This window comes from Parambassis ranga, chromosome 10, assembly GCF_900634625.1.
Source record: "Parambassis ranga chromosome 10, fParRan2.1, whole genome shotgun sequence".
Classification (NCBI taxonomy): Eukaryota; Metazoa; Chordata; class Actinopteri; family Ambassidae; genus Parambassis; species Parambassis ranga.
Genome location: NC_041031.1, coordinates 7,092,180 through 7,109,913, shown reverse-complemented (window position 1 = coordinate 7,109,913; position 17,734 = coordinate 7,092,180). Strand labels below are relative to the sequence as shown.

Genomic DNA, 17,734 nt, shown 5'->3' with positions numbered 1-17,734 from the left:
ATTGTGGAGATATTGTTTGCCAAGAAGCTTATTGTCATTTAGACGATCAACACCGGCACCAACAAACACCCTAACTCAGTAAAAGAAAAAATTCAAACAGTTTAAGAGACATATTAAATCATTTCAAAGACAAGCGTGACACAGTACCCACATGTCATAACACCGCTATCGTCCTTTAAACTCAATACTTCATGCAAACAGCCCTCTGTCTTTTCATTGATGCTTAACAGCTGCGTTTACAACTCATATCGCATATGGGCTGACAGACATTTAACTCAAAGGACAAATTATTGGTGCTGCTATAGCGAGTAGACATAAATCCTCACGACTTTTCTATCTCACAGGCTAATGTGCGTCCATTCATAAGCAAAGTGTGCGTTAAAAACGTGAAAAGTAACAAAAAAACAAGAGAGCAGGTTAAAGGGGAGAGTAAACAGCGATGAGAAGACAGAGCACAGCAGCGAGGAAAAAAAAGAGAAATCACCTGATATCTTCTTGTTGCCTCACCTTTCTGTTTGGTCACCTTTCTCACTGTCATGGCTGCCTGTCGCTTCTGGTACTCAGAGATCTCGAAACCTAAACAGCGTTAGACAAATGTTATACACAGGCATAGCATAGTAAATGTTACATTTTACCATGCCTGAAAACCAGCAGACGCTTTACTTCTGTAAGATGCACATTTATCTCCTTTTGCTACATTTTGGTCAAACAATAAAATATGGCTAAAATGTATACAGCTGATGTTTTGTGCTACAAATTTCCCCTCAAGTGTGCTGCACATGTGTGAAAATGGCCATTGTGAATGAAACTATTGGTTTCCAAATAGGGAGGTGCAGTGTGGTGTGTGACTAACCAATTTTCTCATCCTCCTGCACCATCTTCCTCTCCTCGTGGAAGGCCCTGAGCCAGCGGATCTTCTCCTCCGGCTTCTTGGCCAGGAAGATGTGGATCTCCTCGCTGTCTTTGTTGCACAATTTAAAAGCATTCTTCACACTGACGTTGAAATCATCGTCACGCCCATCTATGGCATCCCGCACCTCGTAGCGATCCATGTCGATGCGGCCTTTATAGTACAAGATGTCCCGGCGTATCAGATCCTGGTAAGGATGGAAGGTAGACATCCGTTAGTGTGTGTATGCACATGTGCATGTCTTTGTATGTGTGAGGTAAAGCTTAAAGGTGTCACCAAGCCTCCTTTCCTTGGAGAGTCTGTCTTATGCAACCCTTTCCATCTGCTGCCCAAACACATTAACACCTTCCAACTACACGCTGCAGAATGCCGTATTTCTCAGCAAATCTGCTTTCTGGTTTATATTACAGTGAAGGTAGAAAGTACAAAAAATGTCATACATTCCTACTACGCAAATCAACAGATAACCATCTCACTACAAACAGCACGTCTCTGGGAGGATCAGTATTTTTTAAATCACAGTTTGCCCCAGACCAACTAAATATCAGAGTTATTAGTTCTGGAAAAACCTTAAAAACAATGAGCTGGCTTGTGGAACACTATAAGCAGTTCTTAACAACCCAACTGTTAACATGTGTGTTACATTCTTTTTACCAGAGGCTATGTAAAAATGTCCATTCAATTCAATTTCTTTAATCTACAGTCTGAAACATACACAAAACACACAAAGAACATCTACACAAGCACCATTAAGCTTAACCGATGCAACCTCTGCCTTAGGGTTTAATGAACATCTAGTCACACTATAAGGTTAAGGAAGTCAAAAACAAGAAAAGGGTCTGGCATATTTCAATAAGCGTGCGGAAACAAATGTGCATCTTTGTGCTGATAAGGAAGAGATGGGAAGAAAAGAGGGAAGGCTGCAACGTGCTGCTCACAAACCCTGAGGGTTGTTGGGAGCCATTACAAACGTCATACTGAGGATGCTGGATAAGCAAGAGTAGAAACAAAGCCTTGAATCTTTAATTCAGTGCATCTTGATGCTGACTTTAGTCAGTGGACCAGAACAGCAAACACACATGGTCTGTGTTTGCAGCAGTTCACTTCTGGTGCCAGAGATGTTCGACTGTGATAGTGTTGGGTAAGAAGAGGAGGGAGGGAGGAAAACAAAAACACAAAGACAGTTTGTCTATATATCTTTGTTAGACTTTTCTGTGACTGTTGGCCTGCATAGTGATGGGCGTTGTTGTTCCTCTGTGTGTGCATGTGTATGTTTGTGTCCAAGTGTCTGACTGCATTTGTGTCTGTATCTGTGTGCATGTATTGAGAGCAGCCAAGCGTGAACATTCGTCTGACAGGAGAGCACAGCCTTGGTGCATTAGAGCCCAAACTACCATAGCTCCATTTTGTGAGAGGCGCTGAGGATTTTAACGCACCCTCACTGAGGCTGGTGTGTCTCATGCAGCATTATGTAATCTGTTTGCAGCTCTTGAGATTGTAACAAGTCGCATAGTCTTTAAGCATCACTGTCACCAGCCATGTGATACAATTACTTTATAGCTTATCAGCACAAATAAAGAGAAAAAATAAGACAGGGCGTCTACCTTCTTACAGAGGACCAGCTGGTGATCAAAGAGGAAGAACACTCGCTGCTGGCTGCGTCCATACGGCTGATAGATCCATGACAACTCCCCAGTGTAGATGAGCTCTGAGCTCCTGTCTAATATATCCTCTCCCTAAATGCAAACACAGATAAACAGTTAACAAATTTCAAAGGACACTCATGGTACAGAAAAAAATAATGTGCATCATCAAGGTTAGTTGTTTTCAGCCTGTGGAAACAATTATATAATCTCCTCCATGGGACTGAAGGATCTTTCAAAATAAATCCTTCAGGTTCTGTTACTGATGCAACTCGCTGTATGTGAAGTCTGCAGTTCAAATTAATCTCTTTGGGATACTTTAATTGAATGCAGAAGAAGTGCAACAAATTCATGTATTAAAACTGCAAAGTTAACTTACAACACCTCTCATACAGGCCGCCAAACTCTGTGAAAGTACAATAATAAACTGCTCGGCTATTCTGAGAATGTTGAAAATGTGTAGAGGTGTGAAAGCCTGATATATGTTTTGTTCCCAATTTGTTAAACAGGCTAATACTTTACATATAGTTGTAGTTTTAAGATTTATAATGGATTGACAAAGTACATGTACGTACCTCCCAGTCCAAAACAGAGGCTTGCCACTGGGCAATCTTGTCAATGTTCTCCAGCCTCCTCTTCCTCTCGTTGATCTGCTGAGTGACGTTTCTCATTACTGCCAAGGCTGCTGCCACGTATCGATAGTCACTACAGACAGAGTGCACACGTAATTAGTTCAGGGTGTTAAAGTTATGGCTCTTGGATGTTGGCCACTCAGACATGTAATGTTGCTGTAGTGAATGATACAAACTAGCCTATTAAAAGTCAAGGGTTATAAACTCAGTAACAGTAGTAAGTCTGCTGGAACACAGTCAAAACAACACACTGCTTTAATTCTAATCAGCCACTTTCTCTTTTCTCAGTTAACACTGACTGCATCTATGCTAACTGAGCTGGATTTATCCCTCTGGCTTAGATGTGCTACGGATCCAATCCTCACTTTGGAAGATAATTTGTAGTTGTGTGTGTGTGTGTGAGAGACAGACAGGCCTATATCTGGCAGATTCTCCACAGCTCCTAACAGTCAAACACTGTGATCTGGCAGGCCTCGCTGGCAGAGCTGGCACCTGTCCCTCTCTGGCTGAGAACGCGTGGTTTGTGAATGACCTGGAGCTGGCTAAGACACGCTGAATCACTTACCCCATGTTTCTGTGTGTTTGCACGCATGAGTTTGCACATCTGGATGCTTTTGTATGCATCTGTGCATGAGAGCTCATCTGCAAATGTTTATATTGTGTACTCTGCTTCTGTTTTGTGCACGCACTGTGAAAAATGTTGACTCTTGCATATGTGTGCCAGTGTGAGCCGCAAATCGTATTTAATCTGTAAGCTATTTATAAACATAAACACACACACACATCTGGGCAATGATCCTATGGCCATGTATTGATATGAAATGATATGGCCTGCTTATGAATAGCAATGCTGTAGCACATATTAGGTCATAATGAGATGTTTTCCTTCATAACAGCCACAGAAAGTGGGTAAAACACAAAACATTTGTTTTGGTTCATGCACGGATAATTACCACTTCCAACACCTGCAACAGCTGCAATGCAACACAATGCATCTAGAACACGATGCATTAGAAATGGCTTTTCATTGGTAACAAATGAATTACTACGAAACTAGACTAAATGTGATCATGGCCGCAGAGTACAGTACCTGTGCTCCTGTGCAGTGTATTTAAGAAGCTCGGCCAGCTGAAGTGGATATTTGCAGATTTTCTGGACAGGGGTGAGCAAGAAGCCGTCTATGGCAATGTCAATCATTTGCTGGAGGAGGCGACAGGCCTCGAAGAAGTGCTGGTACCTGCCATCCCTCATCAGTTTGCTCAGCTCCATACAGGCATCCAGGTGGTTGTTACAGTATTCTGAGTAGATCCAAAAACCATCTTGCTGTGGTGTGAATGAGCAGAGAAGAAAATAAGTACTGAAACATAAAGTAAAGCAAGTTTTTGCTTTCTAAACTTTTAAAGCTGTTCTTCTCAAGATCATGACTTCATAATCACCTTATCTTAAGATTAATTAGCTCCACAATTTGAACGTTATCTCAACATAACAAGATAATTAAGTTCAAATCTTGAGATAACACACCTGACAAAATTATCAATGATTCTTTCTGGCTTCTCTTCACTGGACAGTAGATGTAAGTATATTATTTTTCCACACATTTTTATTAAAGTGTTAAAAACAAATACTCACGTGTTCTAAAAAGCATGGCCCGATTTCAGACAAATGTGGTTCCTCTGTGTTGTACTGTTTCTCCAAATCTCTAACAAATCCCATCTGGAAACGGTAAATGTCCTCAATGTTTCCAAAGATGACCTTCAGCTGGTCATCATTAAACATGTCCACACGCTTCCTGCACTGGCGCAAGTAGCCCTGCAACAACATGGGTTACAACAGCAGTGAGGCTTTCAAAGATGACACTGTTGGAAGGAATAGAAAGATCAGTTTTTCACACTGAGTACTAGATCCTGAATTGTAGTTAATTAAGTGCCTTGAAGCTTTTGGCACCCAGTGAGAAGATGTGCTGTAAGATACTCAGAATTCTCTCTGTTGTTGTTTTGAAATATGCATGCTAATCCTTTTTGTTTTGTTTGCCAGACTCAAACCTGTATATTTAACAAATAATTACTTGTATACTAACTATTGTGTGAAAACTTGTACAACACATGCTGTAATAAATGACAAACTGCAGTCATTTTAACACCAGGGGAGCAGCAATTTTTCTTTTTTTTTATTCTTAACCTATTTACTGTGACCTTCATGAAAGACATTGCTTAGAAATGCTCATGATAAAGTACGCTAGTCTCATCTGATAGGTTCATTTCAGAGCTCTGATATCCATCGACTTTACCAGACTTTTTGCCTGCACATGCACATGCAAATATGGGGCCTGCAAGATGTTCCCTTTAGCTGAAAGTAGGAGGTGAAAGGGTGAAATTTACGCTTTACTGCAACTATTTTTAAACATTGTGCGTCACCTGAAATACAAACAAAGGGTATACAGAGGATTAAACACAGATGATTAGATAAGCAGAAATATGTACTAGAAGCCACCCAAAGTCAAAGCGATGCATATTGTTCTGTATTCTGATATGACTCCTGTGCACCCAGGCCGCTGACAAACATTTTAACAACAAACTTACTTGAACTAACTGGTATTTAATGTCACTTTATATCTTTAAAGTAAATACAAATGGTGACTTTAGAGTGCTGTGTAATTATAACAGTATGTTGCCCTGTTTCTACTGAACTACCGATCATGTTACAACCTGACTTCTTCACTTTGATTTGCAAAAAAAAAAGAATAAATGCAGAACATGAACAAAAACACTGGTTTTACACATAATCTTCAGAGAACGTCCGGTTAGTTGTATCTGAATAATCAGTTAAGCATTATATGGGCAATGAGAGTACAGGCAGCTACATGGCATTAACATCAGCAGCACGCTAAACCATACAGCATGAATTCTCCAGACAATTACCTGCTCTGTTCACTGGCTCAGCTGAACCTTACGTGCACTTCTGACTACAGAGCTTGCAGGATAAAGTCTGTTACATATGCTGTCTGAGTGAATCCAAGCAGATGATGTCAGAGAAATTTCAGATTGGATGTGCTTGTGAAAAAAGGGTTATAATAGGGTTGCAGTTTGTTTTGGAACCTCCACAACATTCAAATGAAGTAGTAAGGTTGTAAAGAAAAGGCTTCTGCAAAGCCTGCCAATGAGAAAAATGTGGACCTTTAAGGGAGGAGGGCCTTAAAAAGCCTGGAGCTGATACTGCCCTTTTTCAAGCTGAGGATATGAAGCGCTGTAATGGCCAGTGTGAGCCAAATAAGGTTTATTTTTAAATATGAATCATTCAAATCTCTTCTAGTGGGTTCCCAGAATAAAATACAGAGCTAGTTGTGAGAATATAATTTTTAAATGACTAAACAATATATTTAATTCAGATTTTTGACTCTGATTTAGGTTTAGGCGTATATATTATTATTAATATAAAGGCGTGCCATGATAAAAATACAAATGTCAAGTATTTTACTTGATTTTAGCTTGTCACTTCAGCATGATTCATAATACACTGAAAAATGTCATTTGGACTTGCCAGGAATACTGACATATTGTAGTTTCGCATTTAACAAAAAGAGCATTCTTTTTTGAACTAATTGCAACTGAGAGAAAAATATGCCTGGAAATAAGTGTAAATGTGGGAGTGTGTGAATTTATATTTCTGCAGCATTAAAAGGCTGTTTATTGTCTTAAATTAGTTTTTGTGAATCCTTATTGCCATATACCACCTGTCCTGCTCTTAGTGAAGGTACTCATACACAGCATTGACGGTCAGCAGTGTGTGCTGGTAGAGGTGTACACATGTTAGGTACCTCACAGATGTCCTTGAGGTGTTTGATGTAGTGTCTCTCTGTGCTCATGATCTCATTGATGACGTTAGCCCTCATCTGGTCTCGGTTTTGGAGGGGTGAACCCAGACACAGGCAGTCATTGGTTGGATCCAGGTGCCCGTTTTGCACCTCACTGGTCCCCTCGGCTGGCTCCGCTCCTCCGTCCTCCTGGTTCACCCACAGCTAAGGACATTTACACGCACACCCACACATAAAGCCACATGCGCTTGAATAAGGAATCTCCACGGTTACATGTATAAATCTGGTGAAAAAACAGTATTAGTAAACACACATATACACCAATACTATTATTATTTTTATTATAGGGATTAATATCACACAACCTTTGCCTTACAATGGTCACCAGTCTTTAGTATGAACATGAATCCACATACATTCACGCTACATACATGACCACATATACCACACACGCTTCATTTAGAGGGTCTCTGGTAGTGTGGACAGTGAGAAAGATTCTTGGTCCAGCATGTCAGAAAGGTGATGGACTTTTCCTCCAAACACTCCAGAGTGTTAAGAGCCCCTTTCTGAGACTGGGGACATTTAATGTCCAACTTTGGCCATGTGTGTGACTCAGAAAATCTCCCCCCTAAACATATGCATGCATATATACTTACACACCACATTCAGTCATTTCCTCACGCAAACATGCACTCCTACACTTGCGCACACAGATCCACACACATTCTACTTTTGCTCATAGAAAGGACCAAGTGAGCGTGGTTTCAGATGCCCAGCAGCCAACACCTGATGACACACAGTTTGCCAGGAGAACATCAAAGAACCGACGGGTAGAATGCCAAACACAAGATGAGAAATGTAGCGCCACAGACAAGCAGAGTGACGGGTGGTAGAGCACTGACTGCAGACAAGAACTATTAGCGCAGCATTAAGACTGAGAAAGAGTCAATAGTAAACAGAGAAAAAGATCTGTTTTAAATATAACCATGATTTTTTCATAATTATTCCAAAATCCATCTACATAAATGCATTTCTAGAATTTTAGTGTAGACCACTAACAAGACAATTCACGTTATCTTTACTTTTGACTCATCAGTTCTGCCTCTCTATCGACCCCGTAGAGGAATGATGTGATAACGTCATGGGTACGTTAATGTTTGGTAATGTTTGCGGGTACGTTGCGTGGACAGACTGGAGCGGGCGGGTGGGCGGGCAGGCTGGATGGGTAGATGAAAGCTGGGAAAACGCACCTTTGACGTAGTGTTTTGGAACCGTGGAGTTGCTATGGGGTTGATATAGAAAACCTGTTTTGTTTGGGGCTGAGGAGGGTGGGGTTCCACCTTGGAAAGAGAGAATGACAGAACAGAGAGATACTGTTTTTTTGGTTGACAGTCAGTCAGCCTGTCTGCCCTGCCCTCTCAGGAGTGAATATGGAAGGGTGGACAGGTGGGGATGGCCATGAGGGGTGTCAGTGGGGGGGGCAGAAAGAGGGGGAGGGGAGGGCTTGTTCTTCTGTTGGCAGCTTCCACCTACAGCAAGGATGCTAATTCTTCCTTGATTAAGATACAGATCACCCCAGGCATGTTTGAAAATATACAAAAGCACTCTGCTTTGAATGATTAAAAAAAGTTCAACTGCCTGGAGAAAATCTTAAAATGACATCTACATATCCCCTCTCTACGAATATGCAAATATTTTTCAATTCAAATTTGTAATTACTGGACACAAAATGTCTCTTACTTGGCTGAAATATCCTTTCTCATTCTAGGTGCAATGCAGATTTCAAACTGCCACATCAACGTTAAGAAGGACTGGCTTCAAAAGTAATAATCATATCAAAATGCTACGCAGACATAAGCCTCTCATCTTTAGCAGAGGAATATGAAAACCTTGCTCTCAGAATGCACATAATTTAGTACAGTCAAAATCCAACATCCAAGAAAAGAGCAATTAAAAAAAAGATAGAAGAAGAAAAACGTGGAATAACATCCAGAAGATGCATCAGATACGAATGTGTGATATTATTTAATCACAGATTAACGTGACGGTCTTGCAAATTTAATTGGACTTTAAGGATAGGAGTTGAAGGTGATGCCAAACTACAACAAAGGTGCTCATCAGCATCTTTGTTTCATTGTCCCTGAACAACCAACAGAGGCACTTAGCTAGCTGTTCTGTGATCTCTAGGGTGTTAGGCATTATTGTGAAAAAAAAAACATTGTTTAAAAGAGCAAGACCACATAAATAGGTGTTTTCTGTGTACATGACATGAGGATAGGATAGCATGTGAGCATGTGTACCTTCCAGCAAGTGATTTGTTTTTCAGTTTTTGTGCATATGTTTATGTGCCTCCATTTCTGTTTGTGTGTGGGTGTCTGTTGTGTCTATGGTCGCTGGCCAGCCATGGCTACAGCTAACTCACCCGTACAAAGCTGGCAGGGAACCATCCCTCCTCCTCATCAATCTGGCCCCACCACCAGTCCTTGTTGGAGGCGTCCAGCACCTTGATGACGTCACCGGCCTTAAACGCCAACTCCCGATCCGCCATAGTCACATGGTCCCATACCGCCTCAGCATTGACGACTGAACCTCCACTTATCAACTAAAAAGATAAAAGAAACAGAAGAAAGAAACATGGTGTATCTTATGTTTCATTCACATTAAACAAGCCACCGCTGTGAAACAGGGATGAACAATAGACACTGATCAATACAATACAGGCTGGCATAATCTAAAACAATGAATCAAATTTGAAACTGATTGTAATACAGTAATATGACTCATTCTGATCTTAATTCGTGTGAATCCTTGTTGTTAAAAAACACTCAGATTACTAATGGATGCAAATACACACCCTCAAAGCCAGGGCCCACTGGCAGCTTAGGGATTGCATTGCAAATAGAACAACACAATAGCCAACAGACCACAGTAAAGCACAATCTAATACAACACAAAAAAAGGAAGAGCCATTAGTGGAGAAACAACACAGCGTTCTGAGGCACAGCACCAGTCTCTACACAAGGACGGTAATTGGCCCATTATGACATTAGAATAATTACATGTGTTATTGTAATATAAATGCTGAGTAGCAAACAAGTGTAAAGGGATAATCTCTCTTCCTTCATGCTGTCGCCAGGGCTTGTTATTTTATCTGCAGCAGACTTCCAGAAAGCATGGGTAATCAATATTTTTATTGATTTCAAAATCATGAATAAATAATGTAGACATTATCTGATACGGAAAATAAATGTTAAAAAAATAAATTATATGATGGGTCTCACTTGGGTATAGTAAGGGTTAGTAAATCAGTCAGGTGATCAGCAGACTTGATAGGCTAAGGTTCTCATTAAAGGACAAGAGACAGCAGACAATGTTCCTGAGTCCGTCTCGAGCATGACATCATCAATCTACTGCCTTAACATCCATCACCCTGACTTAGCTTTGTTGACTTGAAAAATGCACACCCATGCATCCATGCATGCAAGCACAAGCGCAGCCTCGCTTTTAACTTTGTATGCATTGAAACTGTGTATGCATATGTGGCACAGTTCCAACTGTTTGTTCCAATTGTTCTCTCCACAGTTATGTTCATCAGCATTCTCCAGTCCTGAGCTAACCATGTGTCCAGTCCCTGGGGCTGTGGGCAGAGCAGCCAGCACTAACCAAGCCTGACAGGAGACGCGTAGTCTGTAGGTAAGGAGTTATCAAGGGCCTGAAGAAAGGCATGTCACATGATGGATACAAAATTAGTCCTTCAGTTGTATTAAGGCCTTTGCATAATCATATTCAGCTACCTTCATTCTTTTGAATTAAACTGAAAACAAATTCAGTTGTTAATGTTTTTATATATTTTGCTTGTTAAAAATAAGTAAACCTTTAAAAAATTACAGCACAAAACTGCAGATCTATCTTTCTTATGATGCCATATATTTACAAGAATGTCCATGAAAAATAGCAGATTGGGTGTGTGCATATGAATGTGTGTTTATTTGTATTCATCCAAATCCCCCCAAGTGGATCTAAGCCATCAAACTCTGTTGGCTCTTCAACCTGTACACAAGCCCACTTCCCTGATGGCTTAGTGTGACAGCTACAGGGGATATAAGCCAATCAGGACAGAGGAGTAAACACAGGGAGGGACGTCCATGCCTGGAAGGGAAAGAACAGCCGTCGTCATGGTGACAGATGAGGATGCTTCACTGGTATTGACATGATGATGGGATGATGCAAGGACACTTCAGGATGCACTAGAATATTTCCAAATTCAAGGGTGTGTTTTTGTGTGTGAGTAGTCACATACAGACTGACCACTGTGACCACCTGTAGTATTATTCTGCTATTAAATGTTAAAAACACAATCATACAATCATGATGTCACTGCCAAACGCAAAAAGTACATTGTATAACCCTCTGCATGCAGGATTTTGATTAAAGAGTCCATTGAGTAAGTATATTCAATCAGGCATCAATTCGGACTGCGAGATGGGGTAACAATAGCTGTAGCCTACATCTCAAAGCTCTCCACTACAGGAAGAGAGGAGGAAAAACATGCGTCACGCTGCCATGGAAACAGGCCCGATGAATAGTGCTCAAAAACATTAAAAAATCATTGTTGATTTGAAAAGGAATTTGATTTGAACCATCTATTGCGTGTGTAGTTTGAAAAACAAGCTGGCATAACTAGATGAAGCTAAATCAGTTCTACTTGACAGTCACCATCTGATACTAAGACCTCTGCCTGAAACAGCATCACAGAACAGATGAGCCTTTGCACTGAGGTCAGTCTTACTTATTGCCCTAGCACTCGTCCCATCCTCCCTTCCAACACCACTCCATTTTCAGCCCCATTCACTACAAGCACAATCTCTCTAGTCCCCATCAATCTGCTGTAATACAGGCAACAGACAGAAAGAGCAAGTGAAAGAGAAGAGAAGAGATCCATTCACAGCCAATGTTCCTCCCTTCTCAGTTCTCTCCTTTCCCTCATCCCTCCATCTCCCTAATGAGATCCGTACTGCCCTCTCCAATATATTGCATCCTTTCCCCCCCTACATGTCTGAATATATTAAAAGCATTACATAATCAATCTTCCTGCATTAGCACAGCCCCACACCTAGCTTGATCAAATGCCATACAGTAAACACAGACAAAAACACTGAGAGGTCTTGCTCATCATACTCATCACACCTTTGCTATAATGACCTATGTCATCATTATGGTTACACTGCAGTTACAACATCAAAGATCAGAGGGCTAAAACAGCCGTCTTTAAACTGCAAAACCTGTATTTGGGTCAATGCAAATGTATGCAGAGGAATCTTTCCCTATGTATGGACATATAAGACAATGCTCTCTGTTTCATGTTCAAACACAGACATGGAGCCTGAAAAGGTACCATGTGAGAATAGAAAGCCGATTCACTTGCTTATATCATCTTTGCAGCGCAACACATCAGCATTCACTGCACTGGCAGATCCACTGCATTCCAACATCCTCCTCTGTCTCTAGGCATAGCACAGCTGCACCAAAGCACCTATAGCATCCTTGATCAAACACACACACACACAAACACACACCTTCAGTCAGCCTTACCATGGTTGTGGCATGTAACTGTTCAGAGAGTGTATACATGGAGAAGTCCGGATCATACAATCATGGTAATCAAATCCTTTTTGGAAGTGGTCGAGGTGGTGGTCCTCTGCGAGCTGAGCTGAGCTGTCAAGTAACAAGGTGCTGTGTTCCAGAAAGAGGCTTCTCTTTCCGACGCACCGAGTGAGTCTCGCGGCCCGTCCTCCCTGTGTCTGCCAACCCTGTTATGTAATACACTTATACCCCAAGTCTGGGAGCCAATCAAAGATGCTCTGCCTAAAACCGGCGAGAAATACACACACATCCTCACACACACGCACACTGTTGTCTCGCTCGCACACACCATCTGCACATTGACACTTCTGACTGCACAGCATTTAACAGAACTCTATTAGAAGGCACCTGCCCCGGAGGAATTACAAATGTGTGAACACTTGGGACGCTCAAATTCAGAGGGAACAACAGATAACATCCACTCAAGTCTACCTCATGCACACTGCTTAACGAGCTTGTGTGCTTACATCTGAACACACATCTGTAGCAATGTGTTATCATAGCCATGTGAGCAGTAACTACTGCAGTGTGCATTATGGTCTTGTGACATTGTGATGATATATATACTGTGTGTTTACAGTCCTGTGTGTCCTCAGCGAGCGAGGATATTTATGCATTGTGCCACAGTGATGAAAACACCATCCCACATGCCATGGCATGTGATGGGAGGTATCTGTGTTCATAATACATGGCTGCAAAACATTTCTTTCTACACCTACAGTACAGCGTTTACCACTTAGATACACACACAGAAAACACAGGGCACTTAGCCTTGAGTGTGTGAGAGCACATACAGTATCTTCAAAAATCCTGGCCAGCCGACCGTCCCTATTAATAGGACTGTCATGGATGGCTCCGGGATAGGCTTTTAGCATATCTATTTCTGACATTCATTCAACATTCATGACACCTGCCTTCAATCCTTTATTAGAAGCAAAGGAAAGGGGCATTTTTTGTCAGCTGCACCTGACAAGCCTTTTCACCTGAAGGACATTTAATCTTAAAGAAATATGTAGAAATAATAATAAATATTTTACAAGTCACACCTTAGTGACCAGGTGTGACAATGTGTGAACTTCAATATTAGGTGTCAAACTGAAATGGTGCAAACGGGAGAAATGTGGATTAATGGGGGCCATGAAATGGGAGATGAGTTTAGCTGAATCTAAAATGGGGGAAACCTGGAGTGACGGAGGCCCTCCTTTATTAGGCCTAGCCCTGCCTCCTGTTGGTTACTGCTCAGCTGAGATTGTAATGATCCTCCAGAGTCTCTGATCAGCAGCACAGACCTCTCAATTGCACTGCTAAATTTGCTACAAATATGACATTGTGGAGAGATTACTGCACAGCTATTAGCTGCCATATTGTGGATGTGGCTACAGTGGATCACAATAGAAAAACAAGTCCTGACGCAGCAGGCTGTGGTTTAAGAGAACACCATCTGATTCCCCCCCCCCCCCCCCATCACATTACTATATAATATAATTCATTAATGCGCATAGTCCACAAAATACAACATGGAGGAGAGAGGGGGAGATCGACGTGGGAGGAGGGGACATGTTTATATGCAGGGAATATGAATTTCTAGTCACCACAGAAAAGGTAAGAGCATCACAGATCTGTATCGGCACAACTACGAGCACCACCAGACAACACTAGCTATCACAAACGGTGAGAGGACACAAGACATAACGAAGGATGGAGGTGGAGGGGGAGGGGGACAGAAATACATTATGTTGTACCAACGTCATTCATTTCAACGCGTAGCCGTGATGGAGCGCCGGGTGTCCCCGCTCTCGACCACCGCGCACTGCCTTTCTCTCCTCTCCTGTTTGAAAGTGTGGTGCGCTGCGAACCGGGCCCCAAGCGCAGATCCATTAACGAGTACCGAGGATGAACATCAACAGCACGTTCACAAGCACCAGAATCGCGATCACCGTAAACACCGCGCAAGTCTGGACATCCAAGGCCATGGCGCAGCGCTGCGGGCCGATGCTGAGATGCTCTCAGTAACGGGCGGTATCAGCTCCCCCCGTCTAGACACGTAGCCTCAAAGCGACCAAGAAATCCACCATTACAGTTAGGCAAGAAATAAAAAAAAGATGCCCCTACGTCTCTTCACACTACGCGATGCAATTCATAAAGGCACGGGAAGAGATGCATCATCCTCACCATCATCATCGTCATCAGTCTGCACCTCGATTTCTCCCCGCTAGTCAACACCTGCCGGTGTTTCTCCTCTTCCCTTAAACCGAGCGACTCTCAGGCTAATAGATTCTCAAAGCAAACAAGAGAGAGGCTGTGCGCAGGCTGTTCGCAGCTGCCGAGCTGCCTTCCGGTGAGTGGGGGACCAGGGAGATCGGCTGTGAGCGTGAGAGGCGGTCCTGTGTTAATAGTCATCAGCACTTCACTGCTAGACTACCGGCATCAGCCATCACCTACAGTCGGGGGAGGGGCACAGCCAGCCTCTCCCTGACTACATCGACCACTGAGACCAAAATCATAACCTCATTCATCTCCCGCCCCATCTAAAAATAACGTGGTGCTGCCGTGGTGATTTATCATTTATCATTAACAGCGCTGCGATGAAGGAGAATAAATGTCACAATAATGGATGCATGTTCCTCACTGTGATCACCATCTTATCATTTTATTGGCATAATGTCATCCTTTTCTGTCAGTTTATCTGCAGCGACGTATTCATAAGATGCTGACATGTTATTCAACATAACTTTCACTCTGTGTGACCAACATGCAGCAAAACAAACACAGTCATTTAAAGGTGCCATCCCAGAGGAGAATTAAATAATAGATTAATTATCACATTCTTGAGAGTGCATCCATTTTTTATTAGACAGTTTCAGACCCACTTGAGTTATAATTTCATACCAGTGTTGTGATGAGCTGGTCAAGGTGCAGATAGAGGGAGCACTGGAACTTACTGTACCCAAAACTGCATTGTTTCTGAAAGAGTGTTTATGCATAAGAATAAGATCTTCAAGGTAATAGTGGAGCTCTGAATATTCATGGGACCAAATCACCTGCATTTATGTTTTAATGTGGTTGCTGAAACTTCTCTCTACATGAATAGATGCAACTGATCATCATCTGATAGTACTTGACACTTTAGGAAAGATACACAAATGTTAAGCTGTTTAAGTAGACGGACAAAAAGGTTGTAACTACAGCAGCCAAAGTACATGGCCTATAAATAAGAACACCCCCTCATAAAGTTTTTGTCCATTTAATTATTTGAAAACATTCAGTTTCAGAGTATTTAATCTGTTGTTTTACATGTTGATGAACAGAAATTGATACACAAACAGAGTGGCAGAGCACACGGCTGAAACTGCACAGTGCCAAACACTCACCTAGAGTTGAGACTAGTCCTCTAAACTCTCCTTCATGTCTCATACTGTCTGCACCTGAAGATCTCCCTTTATCTTTCACATCTCTGGATGTCTAAGCCACAAGACATCTTTAATAGTGACTCTTCTTAAAAAAGGGAAATTATTTCATACATTCAGTTTTTTTTAGGAGCCCTACCTCCTCCGATCAGCTAAAGAAGCCTCGCGTCAGGAATAAAGTATAAGAAAAACATCAGTAGAACATAAACAAACTGCTGCTTTTGCATCCAGAATATGGTGGTAAACATTTTCTGTTAGGTTAACACTCGGCACAAATCTGACTGTGGGCCATGCCAAACTTGTTAATGATCAGTAGCAAGGGTACTGTCTGAGAAGACTCTGTGGATAATTTGTGAAAATAAGAAAATATTTTTTTTTTTTTACAATATCCATTTTTACTGTAGTGTCCCTTTAAGGTTCAACATTGTGAGTGACAGAAACAAAATGGTCCCAGTTCCCATCTGACGCACATGTTTGCCATTGGCATGCACATTATTATTTTGGCCTTCATGTGATACTTGAAGTGAATTTGTATTACACATGAGCACATCCCAGCCTGCAGCACTTGTCCTGGTGTTTGAGCCTCTCATTGTTGGCAGGTTATGAAAAGAGCGCATCATGATCGTGATTGAATGCACGCAGGCAAATCACTTCAGTTCAGTCCTGATATCCAGCCACCACCCAGTCAACCATCCGACACGCAGATACACACATCCTCTCCTAACTACACTCTGTCTTCACAGTGAGCTGAGGGTTCTGGATGGATCAAAAGACCTTTAAAAGAATAACACCAAAGGAATGCAATATATCAGTATTTTTAAAGCCATAAATAATTTCCAGAGCACTTTCTGCACATACATGCTGATAAAAGCAACGGCTCTCTGAAAGCCTGGCTCTCAAAGAGCAGAATGAGGCATCACAGCTGAGATATGACAACCGTCCTCAAACAAGCTTTTTTTCTGCTCTGTGCTTGTGTGTGTGCATGTGTGTGTGAAACACAGAGTGAGCAGATTACATAAGCTTGCCCTACCTCTGTGGGCTCCCTCTCCAATCTCCCTGACATTTAGACAACAAAGGTCACATCTGAAAGTCTAAATCAGCACAGACGCCAATGCTAATACACTCATACATATACAGAAGAGAGGGAGAAGCTGGTGTAAATGGCAGAATATCTTCCACCGGCACAATATCACATGTTAAATAAGTGTGAACTTGAATGTACATTAGACACAGAACAAGGAAAGAGACAGCTAAATCCTATGACTTTTATTTCATTTTCAGAACAGTCAAAGGGATTTGATGACTGAGGTCATCTGGTTTGAGGCTACTTATAGTGAGATAACATCACCATTTCCATTCCTAAAAAACATAGCTCATAAAATAAAGAAAAACCTATTTCAACACTTTATGGTTGTGTGTTCTCTTTATCACCAGCGGATGACAAAGTATAACGCCTGTTACTGAGGCTGTTGTACCAAACTGACAGTCATGATCATGATCTCACCCTTCACTCTCCAATGTGAAAACAACCCTGTACTCCTTCCACAGAAGCAGCTGCTAACTCCACACTTGACTGGGACCTTTTTTCCTCATGAGAGAATGACTCCAGAACAAATTAGACACTATTGTCCTATTGAGCCAAAGGGAGAAGATAATGGGGAAATAACAGAGGCTGATCTAATGCCATC

The 17,734-nt window shown here is 41.8% G+C and overlaps 1 protein-coding gene across 8 annotated transcripts in view; it reads right to left on the bottom strand.

The window, feature by feature from the left end:
* Positions 1-17,734, bottom strand: part of arhgef9a (Cdc42 guanine nucleotide exchange factor (GEF) 9a) — a 34,888-nt gene that overhangs the window by 3,567 nt on the left and 13,587 nt on the right. For 4 of the 8 annotated variants that reach the window (XM_028416891.1, XM_028416894.1, XM_028416892.1 and 1 more), the window contains 9 exons: positions 9,419-9,598; positions 8,247-8,336; positions 7,000-7,200; positions 4,815-4,994; positions 4,276-4,508; positions 3,129-3,258; positions 2,515-2,646; positions 854-1,097; positions 508-576 (listed from right to left, as the gene is read on the bottom strand). In XM_028416891.1, the coding sequence (XP_028272692.1) occupies positions 508-576; positions 854-1,097; positions 2,515-2,646; positions 3,129-3,258; positions 4,276-4,508; positions 4,815-4,994; positions 7,000-7,200; positions 8,247-8,336; positions 9,419-9,598 (1,459 nt within the window). Of the gene's footprint in view, positions 1-484; positions 577-853; positions 1,098-2,514; positions 2,647-3,128; positions 3,259-4,275; positions 4,509-4,814; positions 4,995-6,999; positions 7,201-8,246; positions 8,337-9,418; positions 9,599-12,588; positions 12,608-14,811; positions 15,005-17,734 lie in introns of those variants that run through there. The other 4 variants (XM_028416899.1, XM_028416898.1, XM_028416896.1 and 1 more) reach the window with 4 other exon arrangements.